At 36.8% G+C, this 24,669-nt stretch overlaps 1 protein-coding gene across 1 annotated transcript; it reads right to left on the bottom strand.

Moving 5' to 3' along the window:
• Window positions 1-2,280: 2,280 nt before the first annotated feature.
• On the bottom strand, window positions 2,281-7,845 carry LOC134741788 (uncharacterized). Its single transcript, XM_063674683.1, has 3 exons — window positions 6,984-7,845; window positions 5,018-5,171; window positions 2,281-2,444 (listed from the first exon to the last, which is right to left on the bottom strand). Exons 1-3 carry the CDS (start codon window positions 7,821-7,823, stop codon window positions 2,281-2,283), a joined length of 1,158 nt encoding a protein of 385 aa, XP_063530753.1. The 5' UTR covers window positions 7,824-7,845.
• Window positions 7,846-24,669: the final 16,824 nt, after the last annotated feature.

Genomic DNA, 24,669 nt, shown 5'->3' with positions numbered 1-24,669 from the left:
AATTTTATAAGTATAGCCGACTAATATTTTTTTATAAATTAGTGTATTTACTTAAATATAAGCCATAAAGTGTTTTGCCAATAGGATCCTCCAAAAATAGTCTTCAGGACGTCTTAGCAAAATGCTGTAACTCCATAGTTACATCATTTTGCCACAATTATTTCCTAGTTGCAATGTTTTGGTTATAAACTGATTCATTAAAAAACCGGACAAGTGCGAGTCGGACTCGCCCACCGAGGGTTCCGTAGATTATATAGATAGAGTATACTTTTATGTAGATTGAGATGAGATGTATGTGTAGATTTCAACTGTCTATTAGCTATCACGGTTCATGAGGTACAGCCTGGTGAGTGGTGACAGACATACGGACAGTAGAGTCTTAGTAATAGGGTCCCGTTTTTTCTGCCCTTTGGGTACGGAATCCTAAAAAGATGACATGGCAAGTATAATTCTTAAAATGGATATATAATTAAAAACATTAAAATTAATAGAAATCTGAAAAAAGGGGATGATAGAAGAACATGAAAGGAATCATTTGACCCAAGGCAACATAAAACGCTGTAACATGAGTTACACATTTTATCATTTAACGGCAGATTCAACAGTGAGTGTGGGCGATGGTACGGCTAGATTTTGCCTAGCAACAAACAATAAATGAGTATAAAATTGTCTTCGGTTACCGCGATAGTTACTCATGGAATATAACTATGCACACGGATTATACCGCGTATATTGAATTTATAATACATCTCGACATAATCCGTTTTCATATTTTTATTTAATAAATAAGAATGTTCATTTCAAATGTATTGACTGACTGACTCAATTAATAAGTGCAGAAATTTGTAGCGGTATCTTAGACTATAGGTACTAGTGTTGTGGATTTAAGCTTTGAGGCGTAAACTACAAGGCTTGAGTCGCGACTGCTGAGCCTTGAAGCCTCGAACCTTAAAGCCTCGGAACCTTAACGACTCGAACTAAGAGTTCGTGTTGCTGCTTACGAGCAAAGAAACCTCGAGTCTTTTGGCCTCAAGCTTTAAAGCCTCCTAAGCTTTGAAGGTTTAAGTCTGTAAGGTTTTTAGCAGTAAAGGTTTGGAGGAAAAAGTAAAAGCTTTTAACAAATAAGATCAACCTATGCTATAGGGTAGGGTAAAATTTAATACGTTTTTGTGAAATAGGGAAAAACAGAAAAAGATAATTATGACTTATCGCGTTTTTAGAGTTCCGTATAGTCAACTAGGAACCCTTATAGTTTCGCCATGTCTGTCCGTTCGTCTGTCTGTCAGTCCGCGGGTTGGCTCAGTGACTAGTACTAGAAAGTTGAAACTTGGTATGAATAGGTATGTGTTGTGAAATGTGAACACGCTGATAAAGAGTGCTCGAGCAAAAACAAAAAAAATCTTCGGTACCTCTATCACATGAATGGGGGTGAATTATTTTCTTCCAACCCTATTGTGTGGGGTGTTGACGTTGTGAATAGGTATTTAAAAAAAAAAATTAAATACTTTTATTTTTATTTCTTATGACTCACTCATATAGGACGGAACGGAACGGGAAACTTTTTAAATATAGTTTCATAGAAAATGTATCTGGATATACGCAACGGAATCACGGTTCTAAATGGTCCACCCTGTATACGTTGCAGGCAGTAAATGCGTTAACTGATGTTAAGTTACTCTTCCGATATAGATACCTATCTATATTATAATATTCGTAAATTCTCTACACAAAAATAATTTCTGCAAAGAGAGCTCAACGTATGAGCTCTAAGCTTGACACAAGCTTTTAAGGTTCGGGGGCTTGAGCTTAAGTTAAAAAGCTAGAGTTCCCTATGAGGCCCGAGTCTTAAAGACTTCATTTTGACAAGTCATAAAAAGTTTGAGTCGTTAAGGTTCTAAACCGCTTTGTGAGCAAACCTTTAACGCTCTAGCTTTCAAAGCTTGAGCCTTAAAGGTAATTTTTGAGTCGTTAAGGTTCAAAAGTCTTAAAGACTAGTCTTTTAACAACACTTATAGGTACGGTTAATCTAAGGCACACTCGGAAATGCCTCATTAGATAAAAAATAATTATTGTTTATCTTCACCAGTGTCTTTGGAAATTAACTTAGTTTATGCTGGAATGTGCCTTACATTTTGCCTAGTGAGTTAATCGTGACTCCTTTTTGAGGATCTTACATGTTTTCGTTTTATGTTTAGTATCTAATAAGAAAACATAACACATATGCGATACTTTATTTAATGTTTGTAGTTATGTAAGAATAGATCAAATTAATATTATACTTCACGTAAATGAAAATTGTAGGATAATGACAAATGCATTTGTTATAATGGCGAAAATGTTGAGCAAGAGGCGCGCGTCCATGTTCCACATATTGTATACACAGAAGCGGGGAGGGTCGCGGTCTATTATCTTCAGCATATTCTTAGCTTTTTGTCGCAATGGGCCTGGAAGAGTAGTTACATTGATAAATATATATACTCGAATTTAAACTACCGTGAGACATATTAACTTAGCTAATTTAGCGGTTTCACTCGCGCGGCATGTTTCGGAGAGCCTAGGTCTCCATTTTCAAGCACTAACAGTGCCTGAGTGAGTAGCGGTCACGACGGGCGGGGGTCACGTACTCAGTCAGTACGTATGAGTAAGTATGAAAATGGAGACTAGGCTCTCCGAAACATGTCGCGTGAGTGACTAAAAATACGTGAGTGAAACCGTTAAGTTAGCTAAAATAAATATACTCTTTATTGCACAACCTCAATGAAACAGATTTAGAAACAAAACAATTGATTAAAGATAGAGCCACACAACAGGCGCTTGTACCTATCGCTAAAAGCAATTTCTTCAGACAACCTTTCATAATTTTTCTAGCCCGACAGAGTATTTGACTTGTTGCCCTTATTGGCTTAACTTTTGATTTGACGTAAGATAATTATTTATGATTTATAATGTGTTTGATTCGATTAAAAAGTTCGGGTGACAACCCACATTTTTGCCGGCTTTTTAAATATAACACTTTAAACTCTCGCGTTTTTTAAACAGAGTTATTGTCGTTAACGGGTCCAACGCGGTAACGCGGTAGCGGGGTTACGAGGTAACGCGAGTCTGACGCGGGCGTCATTCTTCCGTGACCTACTGCAACCTGGCTGAAACGTCAGAAAAAAGGTAACATAATGATATGTAAACGCGGACGTCGGACTCGCCCACCGAGGGTTCCGTACTTTTTAGTATTTGTTGTTATAGCGGCAACAGTAAGACATCATCTGTGAATATTTCAACTGTCTAACCTAACCTGGGTGACAGACAGACGGACAGTCAGACGGCCAGAGGAGTCTTAGTAATAGGGTCCCGTTTTTACCCTTTGGGTACGGAAGCCTAAAAAAGAGTTTTTCTGCTTGTACAAGCGAAATTCTCAAAATGCGTTGGTTAAAAGTTCAAATTTAAAATTCGTCATATTCTACAGAGTATGAGTCAGTGGGTCAATTTTCAAATGAGCATATCCAAATACATTGAACGAACAGTATCGTTATGGGTATATTTTCATTATATATGTTATAAACTAATAAAAAATATACTTATGTTCCTTAAGTAATATGTATGTATTGTTTGTGATAAAATCGAATTTGAAACCCTAAAAACGGCGAAATCTACCGCTATTTCGCGTCCCCACATGCAGTTTTGTTCGGAAAAAAATCATAAGTTTGGATGTATGTAGGCAACGTATTATCAAATACTTGATATTTTTATATAGATAATTATTTAGAGAATAGATTTACTTATTTATAAAAAATAATGCGTTATTTATTAAAATAAAACCAGCAAAGCCTTTTTGTGTTTGTCCCGCGCGGCACTGTTTTTGTATGACTCAAGGATTCCTCCCTATCTATTGATCTACCATTACATTTTAATTAACAATACAATAGTAAATACATAACTTAGGCTTCTATCTTCAACGGCAGTGGACACAGAAATGGTATTTTTGACAATTTTGACCGAAGAACAGTTAATCTTTTCGAGCGATGTATTTGAGTACGGCTACTACGACATTGGTATGGGTTCTTATTTATTGATATACAATTGAATTAAAAATGTGTTTCATTAAAATACAAGTTAGCAATATAATGTAAGAATGTTGTGTTTAATAAATACGCAAATCGGGTACATAATATACGAAAAATGGTCAAAAAACATTATTGTCGACATTTGTACGGCTACTTTGAACATATAAATCTCGAATGTGACATACAAATGTCGACACAGTGCCATACAAATGTCGGAAGGTGCCATACAAATGTCGTCAGGGTCTTACAAATGCCACAAAAATAATAACTAGTGCCATAAAAAATTTTATACTGCCATAAAATGTCGAAAAAAGGCTATATACATGTCAACCGCCTTACAAATAGCTGAATAGTGCCATACAAATGTCAATATTTAAACGTCCATATTAGCTAGATATGGACTATAAAATTAGAGTGATGCCTCCTACAGTATATTTTTTGTTGTTAAAATCCTTCCTAAAACGATGATTATAAATCTGATTTTTCAAAAATAAAAAATTGCCATACAAATGTCGAAAAAACACCGTCTCCAAAAATTTCCCCCAGTATAGAATTTTCTAAATAGGTAACTAAAAATTTAAAAAATCCCAGACCAATTTATAGTAGATTAAAGCCTATTTAACAACCGTCGTTGGCTTTAAGCATTTGGAAAATGTGATAGGCTAAAAAGGAAAGCAATGGTTTATTTCATTTAGTGCCTAAGGCCTCAGCCACTTGGGCAACATCTGCCGCCAAGATTCCAGGGGAAAAACGATAAGATTATTTTTTCCTAATATTAAGTACTAAGTACTTATGACACCTATTCAAAAAATAAGTAATTCGTATTTCGGCTACACACGTACTACCTCGGTAATGCTTTTCTTAAAAAATACGGAGTAATATGTACAACCCAAAAATAATATTAAAGGAAAAAATTCTTTGTCATCGTTCTTCTCCTGGACTCAACCTTTTATATTCACCGTCTAAATAACGTGACAGAATAGAGTTGGAGAGCTTTTTTGTTTTGTTCACTTCACGTAGAAACATTTCGCTGCGGACGCTGAGCAAGAGAAGTATACAAATGTTTAAAGGCGTCATTGTGGCCGTCATCAAAATGTCCAGTAACAAAGCTCTCTGAAAATTGTTTATTGTATTTAGTCATGGTCGCTTTTAAAACGATATAATAAGCCTTGCCCGATTTATGGTATCTGTTTCGAATTGCATATGACGTATTAAAAGCTCTGAAGTAGATTTTACGTTGGATTATTTATACGATTGCATAAAGTTGGCTCTATAGAAAATATCTGGTGTTGCAGGTGTCCATGGGCGACGGTAATCGCTTACCATCAGGCGATCATCTGCTCGCTTGCCTAAATAAATACCATCAATCGGACAAATCGGTCTTGACATGCTTTCTTTAATTTTATTAATAAGTAGAGTCCGTTCTAACTAGCTCTAGCTGTACCGACTTGGCAAACGACAGAGCGTGGAACACAAAATACAACACTTATAAATAAATAATTTCTTTATTTAGACACGGTGTTCCAAATTTGTTAGTTCGTTACTTAAAAGCTAGGTTATTTATACTAAAATTATTTATACACAACTACCTTAATTTAAAAAATATATATCCCCTGAATGGGGGTTTATAAGTGCAGACATCCAGTGTCTTTGTAAAAGACTATCTTATACATATATTTTTAATAAATGTAACATAAATATAGGTATGTGTAATGTTCTTGCAAGTTCACGCTTCGCGCTTCCTTCGACGCGGGCCGAAAAACCGACAGAAAATAGGAACAAGGCGTGAAAAATCTGCGAATTCGACGTCACACTCGCGTTCGCGGCTTCGCGCCGTGATTCGCGCTAGAGTGTGAAGCATGTGTAGAGGGCCCTTACTGTATGGTGCAATAACAATTTGTTTTAATTACAATTATTTCTTAGTTCTTAGATTTTTTTTAATGTTTTTGGTTTTTTGGAAATAAACTGTTTGAAATTACAATTATACCAAGTTATTTTACTGTTATCTGATGAGTGATGAATGAAAATGCGAACATCACAATATATATCTAATGGAAGTTGATATGTTAAATTCCTATGAAAATAAGCCTGACCAGTCATGCGCCATGTTGCGAAATTTCATTGGAACGAATTTCTTACACTGGCAATAATTTTAATGATAGGTTGTCACTGTTGTCAGTGTCTTGTGGTGGTATGGTGGTGGTTTACTTGAATAATAATTAAGTGTTGAATATTAAATAATAAATGTCAAAAAATGTCCATAACTATACATAATCATGAGCGAAACATCGACTTGGTTATTGTAGTGTTATGTTATACCTACAAGCGGGGAAATACTTACAGTAACAAAAATTAGTTTGAGTTTGAAAAATATTTACTATATAGGCTCTGGAGACGATCAATCTTGTTGATTGACTATGTACTAGAACCTATGTAAGGTAATTTTGTCCTTTCATATGTGTGATGCGCTGATGCGTAAGAAAATTTAGAAAATGCATGATTATACGGTAAAAAAGAAAAACCGACAATAAAAATATCTGAACACCCAATATTTGGATTCTGATTTTGATTACGGTGAATAAAAGTATGTGTCAAAAAAAACGAGTTGCCAATCCACATTGTTCAAACTATACTGAACTGTTGCCATATAAATGAGAATAATAGCCTCTTGACAATGGTCTGATCTTGGTCATATATTCATGGTTAGGCTTCATAGTGGCGCGGTCACACTTTCAGTGAAGTATTCGCTTAAACGAACTTTATGGGAATACATACCAGAGGAATAGTGCTTTGCAGTGCAATAACTGTATATCGGAAAGATGCCACCAGATATACAACAAATAACTGGCAAAATAAATAAATCTAAAAAAATACACAGTATGTTCATTATTTATTGACCTCAACTATTATGTATTTCTATTTATAGCAAAATAAGTAGGTAGCTACCTGAAACTGATATTGGTTTTGAAAACAAATAAATGTAGAAAAAATCTCGTTTAAATATATGTCTGTCGCGGTTGATTCAAAATCCTGGCGCTTATTTCTAAGATTAATTGATTTTACAAGTAATGTCCTTCCTCCGATTTGCTCCGACTTTAAATGGTTGGAAATTATCGAATTAACACGATTCATTCGATCAATGAAAAATTTAATGTGACTAGAGCAGCAAACCATTTCAAAAGCGTAAGAAACGAGAGCCCAGTTATTGCCAAGTATCTCATGGACTCTGATAATTCCGTAGTTTAGGTAGATATTGACGCAGATCAACACACTAAAGACTGACAACAACGAAAACACTGCTGTGCGGTTCTGCTTGTAATGGCTCATTCTTAATTGAACATCATTTGAGCAATTTATTTTCATAATTCGATCGACATTCTGCATTTTTTTGTATAATTCAACATTTCCCTGGTTGTTGATAAATCGACAATGAAGTACGCTTAGAGAGAACGTGAAATGTAGGGTAGATACACCTATAAGATATATGTAGGTCAACTGGAGTCCGGTAAAATATATTTTTGAATAGGTAACGATGAAGGATCTGCCAAGAAAAGTCGATGCAATAAGCAAGGCGATTGTGTAGATCTTTTGAACGGCAGTTGGTGCGGTCACTATTTGGTCGCGTATGTTCACTCGACACGATCCTAATTTTAACTGGACAATACGAAATGGAACAAATACTTCAATAAAACCCTTGTACAATATATTCCTTCCGGGCACGTCTCCTGTTGTGAACCTATTTATATTACTGACTGATGCAGACATATTAAAAGAATTCGTATTAGTATGTATTTATTTCACTATGATGCGTCTTTATGATAGTGCCTTTTAAACTAAAATGTCTGATAGTTATAATGACTAAGTTCAATTCGGTACATCGACATCGGCAAAGAAATAACGCTATTAACAACCTATAAAAGTGATTGCGTTATATATTCATGTGAAAATATGATTATTATGTTGATCTACTTATTACGCCTAATGTATGTACGAGGGGCGATCCAAAAGTAATGATAATTGAATACTTTTAACCTTTTAATGACGGAATAAGGTAAAAAGAGGTTTTATTTTTAAAGCGGTTACCTCAACTATTATGTATTTCTATTGGCCAGTTAATTGAAAAAGAAAAAAATATATCTGTCAGTGAGTTTATTCCATTTAATCATGACTTGTCGGAATAAATACGCGAAAATGGATAAAACGGAAGTGAGAGCCGTTATTAAGTACTTCTGCTTGAAAAAAATGTGTACTAAATCTTTATTATATACATTTTGAATTGTCGGGAACATTGGGGGACTCTGCGCTTCCGTATTCTACAGTTGCACGTTGGTGCAAGGAGTGTAATATGGGTAGGACATCAACTAAAGACGAACACCGCGAGGGCCGGCCGTCCATCGTCCGTACTGAGGACAACGTCAAAAAAATTGAAGATTTAGTTTTAACTGATAGAGTGACGATCAGATATTTAAATGACGTCACAGGGATCTCGTATCGCAGCATTCAACGAATCTTAACCGAGGAATTGCACATAAACAAAGTATCCGCTCGTTAGGTGCCCACAATGTTAACTGACGACCAAAAGAAGATTCGATACAAGATGTCATTAAGCAATCTTAAAAAATTTCAAGTTGACCCTGAAAGTATTTTGCGACGATTTGTCACCGTGGATGAGTCTTGGATTCACCATTTCGATCCGGAGACCAAGCAGCAGTCTATGACGTGGAAGCGACCGTCTTCCCCGACTCCAAAGAAATTCAAGGTCGCCAGTTCAGCGGGCAAAGTATTGGCGTCTGTGTTCTGAGATGCCGAAGGGGTCATAATAGAATAGAATAGAACAGAACATTTTTATTCAACATCACATGAAATGGCAGAGTGAACAGATAGCGTAGTACATTTTTTACAGATAAACCTTAAATTTAGACTTAAAAAACTAAGAAATTGAGTTGCACATATCAGAGAGAAATATTCATGCGTGTTAAATAGGAGCTTGCCTCAGCATAATGTTGCAGTGTATTTACTACAACGCTGGTTTTCAGGCAGACCCTTGATACATTATCCCTTACTCGCTGTTAGTCGAAAACTAAATGGCTTAGAATTATGCTAACATGTATGTATGAGTGTAAACTATATGTATTAGAATTTGGACAGAACAATTGCTAGTATGGTGTGTAAGCTGAATTTAATAGTTACATATGTATTAAAGGAAGTATATGAGCTTATGATAGATATGAGTGCAAAAATACTTAATATAGATAAAAATAAATAAAGACATAAGGTGCATAGATATAATCATTTTAAATATGACGGTGTGGGTCTAGTATCAAGAGGTAGCGAGTTTTGCATTGCTAAAAGATATTGTTTAAACCGCAATTTAAAACTACTTATTGTTGTGTTTTTGAGGGGTGGAGGTATATTATTCCAGCATTTCGTTGCTGTATATTTGAACGTTAAACCAAGTTATCGAAAAATGCCACGAACATAATCTCCCCCTCTACTTAGCCTTCGTAGACTATTCAAAAGCGTTTGACAGCATATCACACCATGCCATCTTCACAGCTCTAAGTCACCAAGAAATATCCCCTAGTTACATCAAACTTCTAAGCACCGTATACAAACATAGTACAGCCGCCATAAAACTACAATCTTCTGGCCCGTCCTTCGAAGTGCAAAGGGGAGTAAAACAAGGAGATCCGCTATCGCCGAAACTTTTCACCAGCACATTAGAACATGTCTTCCAGAAGCTTGCGCCGCGTTGGGGAGACAAGGGGTTGGTTGTCGGAGAGAAAAGGTTAACCAACCTTCGCTTCGCCGATGACATTGTCCTTTTTTCCTCAACGGCATCCGAGCTACATCATATGCTAGAAGACCTTAGCTACGCAAGCCTCGAGGTTGGACTGAAGATGAATATGTCAAAGACCAAAGTCATGACTAACAGCACAAAACGTAGGATTGAGGTAAACGGAGAACACATTGCATATGTCCATGAATACCTTTATTTGGGCCAAATAGTCTCTTTCCAGGCGCGACAAGAAAAAGAGGTCGACAGACGGACCGAGAACGCCTGGAAGAGCTATTGGTCCATGAAACACCTCATGAAGGGAGACCTACCTCTATCACTCAAACGTAGGCTCATGGACATGTGCATACTTCCAGTCCTCACCTACGGTGCTCAGACTTGGTCTTTGACGGAAGCTCAGAAGTCCAAACTCGGGGTTTGTCAGAGAGGTATGGAGCGCAGCATATTAGGTGTGAAACTCGGGGATCGCATCCGGAACACTACGCTGCGCTCTAAAACCCAAATAATAGATGTAGCTCGGAAAGCGGACAAGTTAAAGTGGGACTGGGCTGGTCATGTCTGCCGCATGCCGAATGACTTGTGGGCCAAAATAACCACAGAGTGGCTGCCCCATGAGTCAAACCGGGGATCCGGCAGACCTCGTCGGCGATGGCGGGATAACTTGGACTCCTTTTCGAGCGACTGGCCAGATGTAGCTCAAAACCGGGAGGAGTGGAAGAAGAGGGGGGAGGCCTTTGCCCAGCAGTGGGACACAATAGGCTCGTAATAATAATAATATTTGAAGCTACCTCGAAATGCAGCAGTATGGTGACGTGGTAATACCAATTCGTCACAAACCGATCTATTACCTGGAAAAGGGAGCAACGATCACAAGCTCATACTACGCAGAACAAATCAAAAAATTGCGGGAAGCTATCAAAGAGAAGCGACGGGGTAAACTACGTGCTGTGGTACTGTTCCACCAAGACAACGCACGTCCTCATAAGGCCAGGGTTTCAATGGCTGCAATCCAGGATGCGGGCTTCGAATTGCTGGAACATCCCCCCTATTCACCAGACCTTGCCCCCAGCGACTTTTATCTGTTTCCACGGCTGAAGGAACACCTCGAAGGCAAAAAAAATCGGACAACAATGAGGTCATGGCCGCTTTGAAGAGTCGAGAAAAATATTTTTTAATGGAATTCGCGGTCTGGAGAAAAGATGGAATAAGTGGCTTGCTTGGAGATTCTGTTGAGAGATAAATTTAGGTTTTGGCCACTTGAGTTGTTTTACATATCTGCAGTTATCATTACTTTTGGATCGCCCCTCGTAGGCACCTACTGATATGTGCCGTCAGAAAATTTCCAAAATTGCAAAACTTCCACATGGTAAAATTTCGAAAACTTCTAGTATGTATGGGAATCGAAATTATCCATTTCCAAAATGAAATTTTTCTTTGTTTACGGTTTTTTTTCTGAAATTTTTGAGAAATTTCGAATGCTTTCAAATCAGATCACTTATACCTACTTGGAATTTTTTGCTGGCTGCGGTGTCAATATTGTGAAATTTTCCTTTGTTTACGGTTTTTTTTCTGAAATTTTTGAGAAATTTCGAATGCTTTCAAATCAGATCACTTATACCTACTTGGAATTTTTTGCTGGCTGCGGTGTCAATATTGTCCATTCATGATTTTCAGTAGATCCAAGTATAGGTACTGAAAATACGGACAGTGTCTTCAGACTCCTACAGGATGCCCGATGATTCCCCGAGAAAAAATCAACGCGTGGCTTCTCATTTTTTTTAAATAAAATTAAGGTTTCCAAAAAAAAGGTTCTGATTAAGTGAATGCTTTTGAAAAAATCGCTTCAAAACTTCAAAATGTAATGAATAAAAAATAATAAAAATAATGTCGTCTCCCCTCCAACTATTGCCCAAGGCGTAGGAAAACAATAGAAAATTTTAAACTAAAAAATCATCATCATCATCTCAGCCGAAAGATGTCCACTGCTGGACAAAGGCCTCCCCCAAGGATCTCCACAACGAACGGTCATTCGCTGCCCTCAACCAACGGTTTCCCGCGACTTTAACCAGATCGTCGGTCCATCTAGTCTGGGGCCTTCCCACGCTGCGTCTTCCGGTAAAAAAAACTTAAGTGTCACTAAGATGCGCCCTTTATATAGTATAAAAGTACTGAACCCTCTATTATGCGTGGTCCGACACGCTCTTGGCTGGTTTTTCACTTCGTTGGTTGATTCCAGCACAACGGAGCCTTAATTTATATTTTTGCAAAGATAAAGCTCACACTCTAAAGACAAAAAAATATAATTACGTTACGTAGGTACTTTTCCTTCTGCCTTATATATTGTAATACTAGCTGTTGGCCGCGATTTTCTACGAGTGGATTTGTATGTTGGACTGTTGGTGGTTATATATTCTACATGAGCATAGAACATTATGCAGCAAAAGATATCAGTAGGGACGGTTAATCATTTTTTGAATAATTATGCAACGCATGACATTTGTCTGTCACAAGTGTCTGATATCACCGTTTTTGGAAATTCATTCCATAAGTTAATTGGTGAAAAAATTGTTGAAAGTTTGCAACAAATTTTTATAAATAGTGAACTTGAAGTGTCGTAAAAAGACACAATGATAGAAAACAAGAGGTGATTTCAGCGATTTTTTTTAGAAAAGGGAGAAAAAATAGCTAGCTATTTTAGCTAGGGAGTTAAAATGGCTTGAGTTTGCATCCGGAGCAACAATTTTTTAAATAGTGGACTTCAGAATCTTCTAAGCCCTTAGAAGTAATTCCTCATAATTCCTCTTAACCCCCTACTGAGTAAGGGGTTAAGAGGAATTACGAGTAAGGGGTTAAGAGGAATTATGTCGAGAACAATTTTTTTCAGTTAGGGACTTGAAACTTTGTAGGTTGTGATGACAGACAAATCTCATGCTTTGTATAATGATTAACAAATGATTAACCGTCCCTATTGCTAACATATAGAATACATATATAACCACCAACATACAAATACACGCGTACGTAGTCGCAAAATTGTTTTTGTATCATTGAAAATACTTATTTAAATGTCATTTATTTTGATCATTTGAGTTAAAATATTGAAATTTCCCGGCCGCCCGCCGATAAGACGCCCGGCAAACGGAAACATGGTCGCCCTAAATTTACTTGGCGCTGGTCCGTGGAGCGAGAGCTGGGTGTATTGGGGATGAAATGGGAGGAGGTTACCTAAGCTGCTCAGGACTAGAGTCAGTGAAAGTCAGTAACAGGATGAAAAGAAGAAGAAGATTGAAATTTCATATCAGTTCGAAATAGATGGAAATAGGTACTTGGATTCCATTAAATTCTGTCCCTCTCATGTCGTTAGTAAAATGAAAGAAACAGAAACTCTTTTAGACGTCAACTAATATATTATATTGTATTTAATATTATATATTTATAAATTATTTAATTTCACATAATAATATATAGTTATAGTATATTGACGGTTCATAATAGAAGCCCAAAAAAGTAAAAAAGAAGAATATTAAAAACATTTTTTTTTTCGTGAAACACCAATTTATTTTACGTAAGTATTTTAGTGTAATATAACAACAGTATATCGTTAAAATACGCTCGTGAATCTACCTACTTATTGAAGAATGATTCACTTCACGGGACTCAAAATAAACATCCGAAGAAATACCGAACTTTGCTCTCTTGTTGCACAAAATAACTACGATGGACAATGAACGTTATGGATGTTCTCCTCTACAGGTCGCAATTCTCAACCGATTCTCTTGATATTTTGTGAGCAGGCTCGATGATTAATTAGGTTTTTTGTCGTTTCAGTTTCTTGAAATATTTCAAAATGGCGGAGTCATGGGGGTTGGCGAGGTCTGCAGCTCACAGAGCCACTAGTATTTAATAGACTACAAAAAAGCAAACTGCAGAAGAGTAACCAGCCAACTGGTTATGGCGTTGAACACGGCGAGCAGAAGCCGCGCGTCCAGCCGCCACATGCCATACACACAGAAACTGGATGGAGTTTCTTCTATCATATCAATCATTTTCATGGCTTTTAACATCAACGGCCCTGAAATTAACAGTTTCATTGTACCGTAAAATGGGTTTACTTTGATTCGCGGGGTAAACATTGATCATAGATTTTTGAGGAATAAGGGGGTTGATTTTTTTTTGAACGCAAACTTATGATGTGGTTGGAATTCTTAACCGAAATAGATGATGAAAGCGTTCAGAAACGAATTAATTCTAGTTTAAAAATCGATGATCAATGTTACCCCACGAATAAAAGTAAACGTTACTTATATTCTTCATTCTTTTGAAAAAAGTGGCACAGTTTGTCACGAGAAATATTTTATCACGTTCTACTAACGTGCTCTAAGGATGACTCACGTTAGACCGGGCCGTGTCCGGGCCGGAGCTTTCGGCGCTTCGTTTTCTATGGAAAGCACGACTTGACCACCTGTCATGTCATAGAAAAGTAAACGCCGGAAGCTCCGGCCCGGACACGGCCCGGTCTAACGTGAGTCATCCTTTAGTCGTAGAGGACCCATTATGGAAGGGCATATTTTAGTAGATGTTATTTAGGGGTGCAGTACATTTTTTATAATAACTTTTCATATATTATATATTTCGTAATTTTGTTTTATTTTGTTTGATATATCGTAATTTTGAACAACGTAATCAATGTCATATACTACCGTAATACCTAATTAACGGGATAAATAATGTAATTCTTGGTATAATGATCATAAGGTATATATTAAAGTAAAATACCTAACAAAAAATAATTTTAGATATATTATACGATATATATGTATTTACATTTGTTAAAATAACAAAATCCATATAATATAACAAAATCCATATAAAAGATACTACTTAGAAATTATATTATAATAGGCATTATATAAATGAGAGTTTAGACGAAATCACAATATAACAAAAGAAACGTAAAATAAAAGTTACATTATAACATAATTATATATCAAATGGTTTTAATAGCAAAGGTATTATAGTTTTTTTATAATTATATTAAGCATTACAGACCCGTTTAAGTATTGTAATTAAAGCTTTGAACTTTTCCTTCGTTCTCTAATGTGTCGTTACGATATAATCGTGACCTGATAACCACGATAAAGAATAAAAGCGTTTTCTGTTCATTTAGGTATAGTGTAAACCGTTCAAGTAAAATTAAAATTATAAGAAATGTCAATAGTTCATCGATATGACTTTATCGACAAGGCCACAGCAACTAAGCTCACATTGGGCTCACCTTGGTAATCGTAGAAAAAAAAAACCAAACTAGTGGCTACGGTGTAGGTATCCTTTATAAGCATTAGTCTACGTCTTAAAAACATTGTTCGAATTGGGCCGATTATCTTCTTATAATATAACTACCTAAATTTTTTAATATTGTAAAGTTAAATAGCATACCATTAATGTACCGTGATATAATTATAATTAAAAGTCGTTTCGTTCTTCTGACATCTCGTGAGTATCTTTCAGCTTGGATACACAATGCCAAAAGTAGAAAACATTTCACCAAAACCACAGCGGTCAGTTGCACGAAGTCCGTTATTAGAAGGCTCTGGAATTGTATTATAGTATAGTACAATACGATACAAGTGCGAAATATAGGAAATTCGCAACGAGTGGCGATAAATTAAAACACAACCGAAGGGAGTGTTTTAAATCGACACGAGTTGCGAATTAGCTATTTGCACATGTATCGTACAACGTTTTACAGTACATACCTATGGCCCTTTAAATTTTGTGCTAATTATCGCACTAGTGCGGTAAAGTAGCACCATATGTACTGTAAAACTTATTATAATATCGTCTTACGCTCCAAATACAGTGAAAAATCTGAAAACTATGTAAAAAATAAGTTAAATTTGTACCGAACCCTCGGAGGGTGAGTGCGACTCGCACTTGGCCGGTTTTTTTATTTTACCTAGTAAGATTCCTGCAATGTCACATAAGTAGGTATAATTATGCTTAGGTATTTTATACAATTTACAATACGATAAAAAAAGTTATGCATGCATGGATTAAAACGATTTTTTTCCTCATATGGGGAAGGTAGAGTTGGACTAAGCTAACTCTGCAGACTTTGCAATGATAAATTCGCTGCAGAGTTAGCTTAGGCAGATTGTAATGTCGTTAAATATTTACCAAGTCAGCATTATTTTTTAATGCGAGTATTACGTACTCCACTGTAACGAAGATCCACGCTAATAATGATATAAAAAAGAGCAGAATCTGTAAGTAAATATCTCTATGTTATACAGAATAGATGTACAGTCGACCTCAGATATATCGGAGCCTCCCAGGAGCTCACAAATATCTGAACACGCCTCTATTGTCAAGGGGTAAGAGTGCGTGCTCAGATATTTTTGAGTACCTCGACCGCTCCCATATATCTGATGGCGACTTTATAGATAAGTAGAAAACTCCCGTGAAATTAAACATTTAAAAACGGGCCCACATCCGCAGGTAGGTGACGATCCTAGTAATGATATTCATCTTAAATTAAATACTTAGTAAATGAGTGAGCCAGTTTAAATATATATATTTTTTTTATTACAAAAAGGCAAGCATTTGACCGCAATCTCACCTGATGGTAAGTGCCGATGCAGTCTAGGATGGATCATGCTTACCTAAAAGATGTGTATTCACTCTCGATTTAATATTGAAATAAAACTATGAAAATGGATTATATCGCGTATATTGAATTCATCCCGACGTTTCGAACTCTTTACAGAGTTCGTGGTCAACGGGTGACTGAGGAAAAACTGCAAAGTGCAAAAATACCCACATACGAAAATAATGAACCATCATCTATCTATACATATAATAAAGCGGAAGAGGGTCGAAAGTCTGTACATGGAAGATATTCGAAAAAAAAATTGGCTGGGGATACTAAGAATCGGTAACAGAACACGTTCCAACAGTTTTTAGAATTTTTGTCTGTTTGTCTGTTTATCTGTGTATCGCCTCCTTTAAGCACTTAAGACGAAAGTGGAGGACCCGCGCGAAATTACCTTTTCTTACAACTGTAGTCCTCATTTTCCTCCCTTAATATTTACATTATTCAATATATTTTGACACAATTAGTTGTGTATCAACCACAGCTATGTCCCGTGTACGTTTATGTTTTTGGAATTTTTAATTACTTATTATAAAAGTTAGAAGTATTTTTTTTTTGCATGAAATCAGTTTTTCGCTCCTAATTTTTACAATAATCAAAAAATCGAAAAAAGTCAAACGTAGAAAACGTAGCGTTTAGCTATGGTAAATATACATCAAATTATGTACCTAAAAATATTTTCATAATGATACAGGAAAATGGAGACTGCGTTTGTATGGAGAAGCGGCCGGCCGTGCCCATTCCTCTTAATAATGGTTACGAAGGTGGGTACTTAAAAAAAAATGTTTTTCAGTAAATGTCAAACGATTTGGGGCTTAAGCGAGGTTTAGACTAGCAAGAACTTGCATGCAATTTTCATTACATTGTGGTATCTTATAAACATTTTGAATGCAGTTTGCCTTAGTAGTCGGCAATGTAACGTAAATTGCATGCAAGTTCTTGCTAGTCTAAACCTCGCTTAACACGCTTTAGCACGCCTTCTCAAATCTTTCGCGAAAGTCTCGCAACGCATTGTGGATTTGTGGCTACAAGGGGCACGGTCTAAGGAGTCTGAGAAAGACCCCGGTGAGAGACTTAGTGGCGCTCTAGCCAGGCAGGTCGCTTCACTTTAGGCTGAAACGGCAAGCCAGCGCGAAATGGTTTTCATAGTTTTATTTCATGAGTAACTATCGCGGTAACCGAAGACAATATTAGTTTAATATTTACATTATATTTTAAAACAATCTAATATTACGTTAAAAAATGTTTACTTAATAAAAAAAATAGTTAGATACCTGAAACTGATGTACCTCTTGAAATGAGCTGTATCCGCGTAAAAGTTCTTTTAAATACATGTCTGGTTCGCATGAGTCGAGTTGTTGCCATTCCGCAGCGATGTTCTCAAAAAACTTACCCAAGAGACCTTGATCAATCTGAATAGTACTGATGTTTCTCATTCTGAGATGATTTATTATCATTGCATTTATCAATCGAATTCGAAAAGAGAAGAACTCTATACAACTGCAAGTGTAACTTAGTTCAACTACGAAGGATATTAATGAGCACAATGGCATTACAATTTCATAAAATTTATAGTCGACATCAGCTATTACAAAACTTAATATGATAAATAGTACGAACGAAATCGCCAAAACTAAAATTTTCAAGCAATTGATTTTATACTGCAAGTTATACATCTTATTGTTATGAAGCTTCATAAGGTTATTTATTTTTTGCATCTTGATATGCAACTGAACATTACCCTCGTTGTTGCAGAATCGAGCATGAAATATACTGATCATATATATTGTGATTAATCCCGACAACCCACATGTCCATATGCCGTTCATGACACGGTCAGTATAACGTCTTTCCGAATAGTTTTTCATAAAACTAAACGTTGCAAGAGCAATTGATACTAAACAAACAATTGTGTAGCATTTTTTGAAAATGCTGGGCGCGGTAACGAATCGGTATTTAATATCAACACGGCATGATCCTAACACTTCCTGTATAAGACGATATGGTTTAAATACTTTTACAGAATCTTCTGCCAAAATGTCGCTTGACAAATATTCGCTTCTTTTTAAAATAGCTTTAACTTTGTTTTTATTTTTAATTACAACCATGGTTGACGACTGTAGTGTTGGAATAAATTCGTGTTTACGGTACATTCACTGGAAAACCTGTTAGTTTACCTACATCACAATTAAGTGGAGTGTTAACAGCCATTAATGTGATCACTTAACGCTGGAAAAGGTAATGCAACGAATGACGTTCGTTTAAAAAAATATTTTTGGTCAAACCAAATTGTCAGTAAATAATAACAAAAGAAACTTTTTTTAAGCCTGCTTTGGTATTACTCGGAAGCTTTTAAAAACGTGGGGCGTTGGTACTTAAAAATTTAAAAATGTTGAGAAAGATTTAAAAAAATATAAGAATACATTTGCAATGTGGAGCTTTCTGAGGTAAGTCTGACGTAGGTAAAATTATCTATATATAATGTTTACTAATTATTTATTTTCTAAATATCTATATTATACAATACTTAAATGCATCTTTATATTTATAACGATTTCTAACGCTAACGCCCCACGTTTTTATTTAAGTCTGAGAAAAGCTCGATGACAGTGTCGAAAAGTGGTGTTTAGAATCCGACTCGAGAAGACTACATTGCTCCCAGTCTTGCATGATTACCTACTGTCCAGTAAGGAACATTGGTAGTATATGGGACTAAATACAACAGGACAGCCAACGGGGTCCAGGGATCATCCGGCAGATCAACCACGAAGGCTGTAGGAGAAACCGTCGTAGCTGCAGCCGCATGTCCCTTACTTCGGTCCGCCGCCAATGGCGGACGGACGACCGGCGCCGGAGGGAGGCGGCTCTTTATGTCGTCTAAGCGGGCATTAACCATATCCCCAATCGATTTGAAGAGACTCGCTGACAGCTCCTCCCTAAGCTCAGATAAGGCATCCGTTAACGACCCCAGGATCTGGTTAGCCTGGCTAGCCGTTACTTTGCCTGTTGGAGTCTCCTTCTTATTCTGATCGGAAAAGGCCCTTCTTAGCGCTTTCAACTCAGTTGTTGCATGAGCTAGCTCTACCCTTAGTCTTTTGTTATTCGCCCGTAGGGCACGGATCTCCTCGTTTCCCTCTCTGCAGTCCATGTTATCCATGGCCGTTACTATCACCCGGCACGCCCTGTTAATGCGGCCGCGGATTGTTCCTTTGATGTTCATTGATTTCTTGATCTCTACCAGCACCGTCTTGGCTGCCTCGCGGGCCACATTCACATCGTCTCCGTCAGCCGGTGACTGACGGCCCTCCAACGGTACGGCCTGGTACTCCATTTCCTCCTTCTCATCAGATATGACCAGCTTGGATGCTTGGTCCTTCATCCAGTAGGAGGCTGGCCCACGAGATTGGGATGTATGTCCTGTGTCTGTATCCGCTTCTTTTCCAGAAGTCCCTATTTCGAGCTTTCTTTTTAACAGAGTTTTGGCCTTGGCGTTTCCCGCGTTTGCCCCAATGGACTTCGCTTTGGTAAACACCCCGCGGGTCTTTCCGCATTTCCCGCCTCTGCGTGCTGTGTTGATTTTTGGCAGGTTCCCCAGCCACGTATCCTCGTCCGATCCAGTATGGTTCCGTTTTTGGGCCACCTGCCTTTCCACCGGCTTCTCACCAGCCCTCTCATTGCCCTCAGCAAGGTCGTCGGAGTCCGTTGCTTCAGACAGTCGGCGCATCCTCTCTGATCCTTCAAGCGACACTCAGCATTCCTGCAGTCGTATCTGTGATGGCGTCGCGTTAAGTCCGGAGACGCCGCCGTTCGTACCATTTCCGGCGCTTGTAGCGCCCACCATAACATCTTCAGAATTTTTGTTTTTATTATTTATACTTTCCATTTGATTACCACGAATAGGGGAGAACATAAAACTCCACAGGGGCAGAGATCCCCGTACCCAAACTGTGGCCCTATATACGCTGTGAGGTCGGGTCTTACTTGGTAAATAAATGCGGCGTGACACAGGGCAGTATACTGGGGCCGATATTGTTTCTATTATATATTAACGATTTACCTCGAGCCACACATAATGATACAATACTATTCGCAGACGACACAACTATCATAATTAAAGAGATGAATGGTGATTCTCTATGTCATGTCATAATATTACACACGCTAACAGATATTACTAAATGGTTAGATGATAATAATCTTAATCTTATTGTAGTTACTAACCACCAACTTCAATAGTGTGCAACTTAAGGAAACTGATGCTGCAGTTTTCTTAGGTATTCATATTGATAAATACTGCAATTGGAAAGCCCTTGTGCAGCACTTGTGTAATAAGCTCGATCGTTTTGTTTATGTTTTGTATCATTTGCGTTCTATTAATTGTCTCTGAAGCGGCAGCAACTGCAGCCTTTCACGGCTATGTATCTTCACAAATTCGATACGGCTTAATAATATGGGGCAACTCTACCGAGGCCGATAGCGTTTTTAAAGCGCAAAAAAATATGTGTGAGGTCAATGTGCGGGGCCTACTACCTAGATAGCTGCAAGCCATTATTTAATGTGCAAATTTGTTACAAAAAAATATTGATTTGTTCAAAAAAAGAGCAACGATAAACGGCACAAATACGACCTAGAGATACCGAAGCATCAAAGGCTAAAGCTGTTCCAAAATAACTGCTACTGTATGGCGATAAAGTTGTATAATTATATTCCTGTTGGTATAAGGACACTAGAAGGAAAGGCTTTTCGAAAAAAACTTTACAGTAGGTAAAAAACTTTACCCATATTATTGGAACATTGTTTTTATAACATAAATGATTATAATACAACATTTTAAAACTAATAACTTAGATATATAATTTAGTTAAGTACCTTATTTGACATTGATACATATTAACATTTGATTCGATTTTTTTTACATTATTCTGTCATGCTTCTTTTATTTGTAATTTATTTTTGTGCTTAATAGAATGCTGAAGCCAGACATGTGAAGAACTGTATAGTTTACTGTTGGAAAATTGTTTTGTGACATTAATGATTTAATACGTGGACCCGGTTATGTCCTTAAACTACGTCCAAAAGAGAGGTATGGGCACTGTGAATGACATCTCGCTTTGTGTGGTAGGGCACAGGACAGCGGATGTCATTCCAGATCTAGAGCAGAGCCCAACTGGGGAGGTACCTCCACCTTACAGAAAACCGCAGCCAAATAACACTAGACCCTACTAATAGTGTCGTGTTCCTGCCGGTGAGTAAGGTTGCCAGAGCTCGAGGGAGAGGAGTGTTAGGTCGGCAACGCGCATGTAACTCCTCTGGAGTTGCAGGCGTACATAGGCTACGGAGACTGCTTAACATCAGGCGGGCCGTATGCTTGTTTGCCACCGACGTAGTATAAAAAAAAATACAACTAGTTAAAATTAATAATTTTTAGATAATTTAGTTTAGTAATTTGACATTGACACACACTGTCATTTTTTAACATTTTAGGTACTTGAACAAGTTTGGGAACAAATCGAATTATTTCATTAAATATTTTGATTTGTGTTTTTTAAGTAGTCACACTACTGTATATAAATTAAAAACTGTAATAGATGTCATATATTAAAGAAAAAGTGACGAAGCCCTCCAGTGGTGAAGGTCGGATTCGAACCGGCGTCTTTAGCTATCGCGGCTAACGCCATGAACCCCTAGGCCACCCCGCCACCCGCCGGTTCGAATCCGACCTTCACCACTGGAGGGCTTCGTCACTTTTTCTTTAATATATGACATCTATTACAGTTTTTAATTTTAGGTACTATTTAATAGTAATAGTTATTTAATATTTGTAATTATTTTTGTGATAAATATTTGAATGCTGAAATTCCGGCCAGACATGTAAAGAACTTTTGTACATAATTATTAACATCTTATATGTAACTCGTGTTTTATCAAATAAACGATTAATCTTTTTTAACACTTTTTTTAGGTAAAAGCCTTCTCCACAGCATGCTTGTATGAACTCCTACTCAAAATATCTGACTGGTGCGTCAGATTGTAAAATAAATTTAGCGCACGGTAGAAGCATAATATCTCCGAGCGGTACAAAAGGTGATTCAACGTTTGGAATTTGGAAACAAGCAGGTGATGTATGCTATGCGCTATATCTGTCAACACCAGTAACTGGTCAGATATTAAACATAAGGGCTGCAAAGTATTGTCAAAGTGCGACGTCTTTTTTTTTCAATTTATTTAGGTAAACAAACAGCCACTACAAGTAATACATATTATACCAATTACTACAATGTCTACAATATGTGTGGCCCACGCCGCTTACCACTAATTAGCATGTCGTTCTTCTATATTTTGTACCAAGTCAGCAGTTGCCTGGAAAATATGTGCCTCAATTACTGTAGGTGATTGTGCAACATCTAACGAAGAACACTTCGTAAGATCTTTATATTGGTAAATTTGTGATCGGTCATCATAAGCTGATTGGGAAATTTGTATCTCATCAAAAACTAACCAAAGGCACATTTGGCAGTTGCTTGAGCTATCTGTCAGTCTCGAGATTCTTCTACCAACAGTGGATTGATAGAAAAATCAGCAGCTGGATTGTACGAGTACGCGCGTACTCTTACACCATACATTACTGCGGACTCATGCACACAGTGGCCATACGGTAAACGTGTGCATATCAACAGCATCTATTAACTCTGACCAAAACTGCGCGCGCGGCAGGCAACGTACTTATTAACTAAAACAAACATACTTAATGAAATTATTTTCAAAATTGCTTTCTTGGAGTTAGATATGAGGGTATCACGTATCATTTGTGGTATATTGTGTAAAAAAAACTGCCATATCGTAGCTGAAGGAGCCCGAACTTGGTATGTTTTCAAAATTAATTTTATTTTAATTTAAAACACGTGACTGAAATGTAAATATGTGATATATTTTTAGAACCGTCTCAGAATGCTCTTTCATATAATACCACACACAATAGGTTTCTGAACAAAAAATATTTTTTATCCATACTAAAAAAAGATGTCCTAACTCTTCTCCTTTTTATTTTATTTTTTGGTGCTTCGGGTCAAATTGATTTATATGTATAGTATATAGATAGTAATATTACACGAACCATTTGGAGCCACTTTTGACCCCCTCATAACTCAAAAACTATTTCACATAAACATGTCAAATTTGTAAACTACCTATGCTGAAAACAGTTAACATGTGTACCGTGGCTGGTAACTAATACACCCCGAATTTGGAATAAAATTGTCTAAAAACGTCACTTACGACCCCCTACTAAACAAAAATTTAATGGGCGTAAAGGACATTCATTGTGTTTTTGACCAATACTTCTTTACTAGACTTATATTGACCGGGATATAGACCGTGATTACCTTTTGTATTATATAAGTCTAGTGAAACTAACCGTGAATCATTCAAAACTCTAATACTTCTTTAGTATTTAATTTATAGATATGATTGCTAATTCAGGTTAAAGAGACTAACATTTTGAGTACTTTTCTAATACACATCAAAAATTTAGCTCGATTTTGTCCTTTACGCCAATTGAACCCAAAGGTATCGATATGTTTTCTTGCCTGTGAACTTGAAACCTGTCTATAATTCCCTCGTTTGACGGTACCAAGTACGCTTGACTTATAAAGTAGCAAATTGAAGAAGAACAATAGTGTAAGTGGCGGTAATGGCGAAGATGTGTAGAGGCAAACGATTATCCACCGTGTAAATATTATAGATTGTAAAAGTAGACGTTGTTTCCAGCAGCATTAAGATGTGTTGGACATTCTTCTGTAGTTTACCTGTAACATTCAATTAAATTCAGTTTGATGTAAATGATCGGCTACATATTTGAAATAGAACTTATAGAAAAAGCTGTAACTTTACCACTAAAATACCATAGAAATCTATGTTTTTCGTATACAAATACGGACTACCTACCTATACCTATACTTAATATAGTTATTATTATTACATACATCAACACTTAAAACATATTGTTTAATAACTTGCCGTTAGAAGCTTTCAGCCCGGATATTAGGTATTAGGTACCTATATAAAATTTCATCGATTTCGATATACATATAGCTATTATATAATTAGTTAATTAGAAACCAATTACATAAAGTTACATTAATGTAATGGTTATCAATGCCATA

Source organism: Cydia strobilella, chromosome 5 (genome assembly GCF_947568885.1).
Source record: "Cydia strobilella chromosome 5, ilCydStro3.1, whole genome shotgun sequence".
Lineage (NCBI taxonomy): Eukaryota > Metazoa > Arthropoda > Insecta > Lepidoptera > Tortricidae > Cydia > Cydia strobilella.
This window is presented reverse-complemented; position numbering and strand designations above follow the sequence as displayed.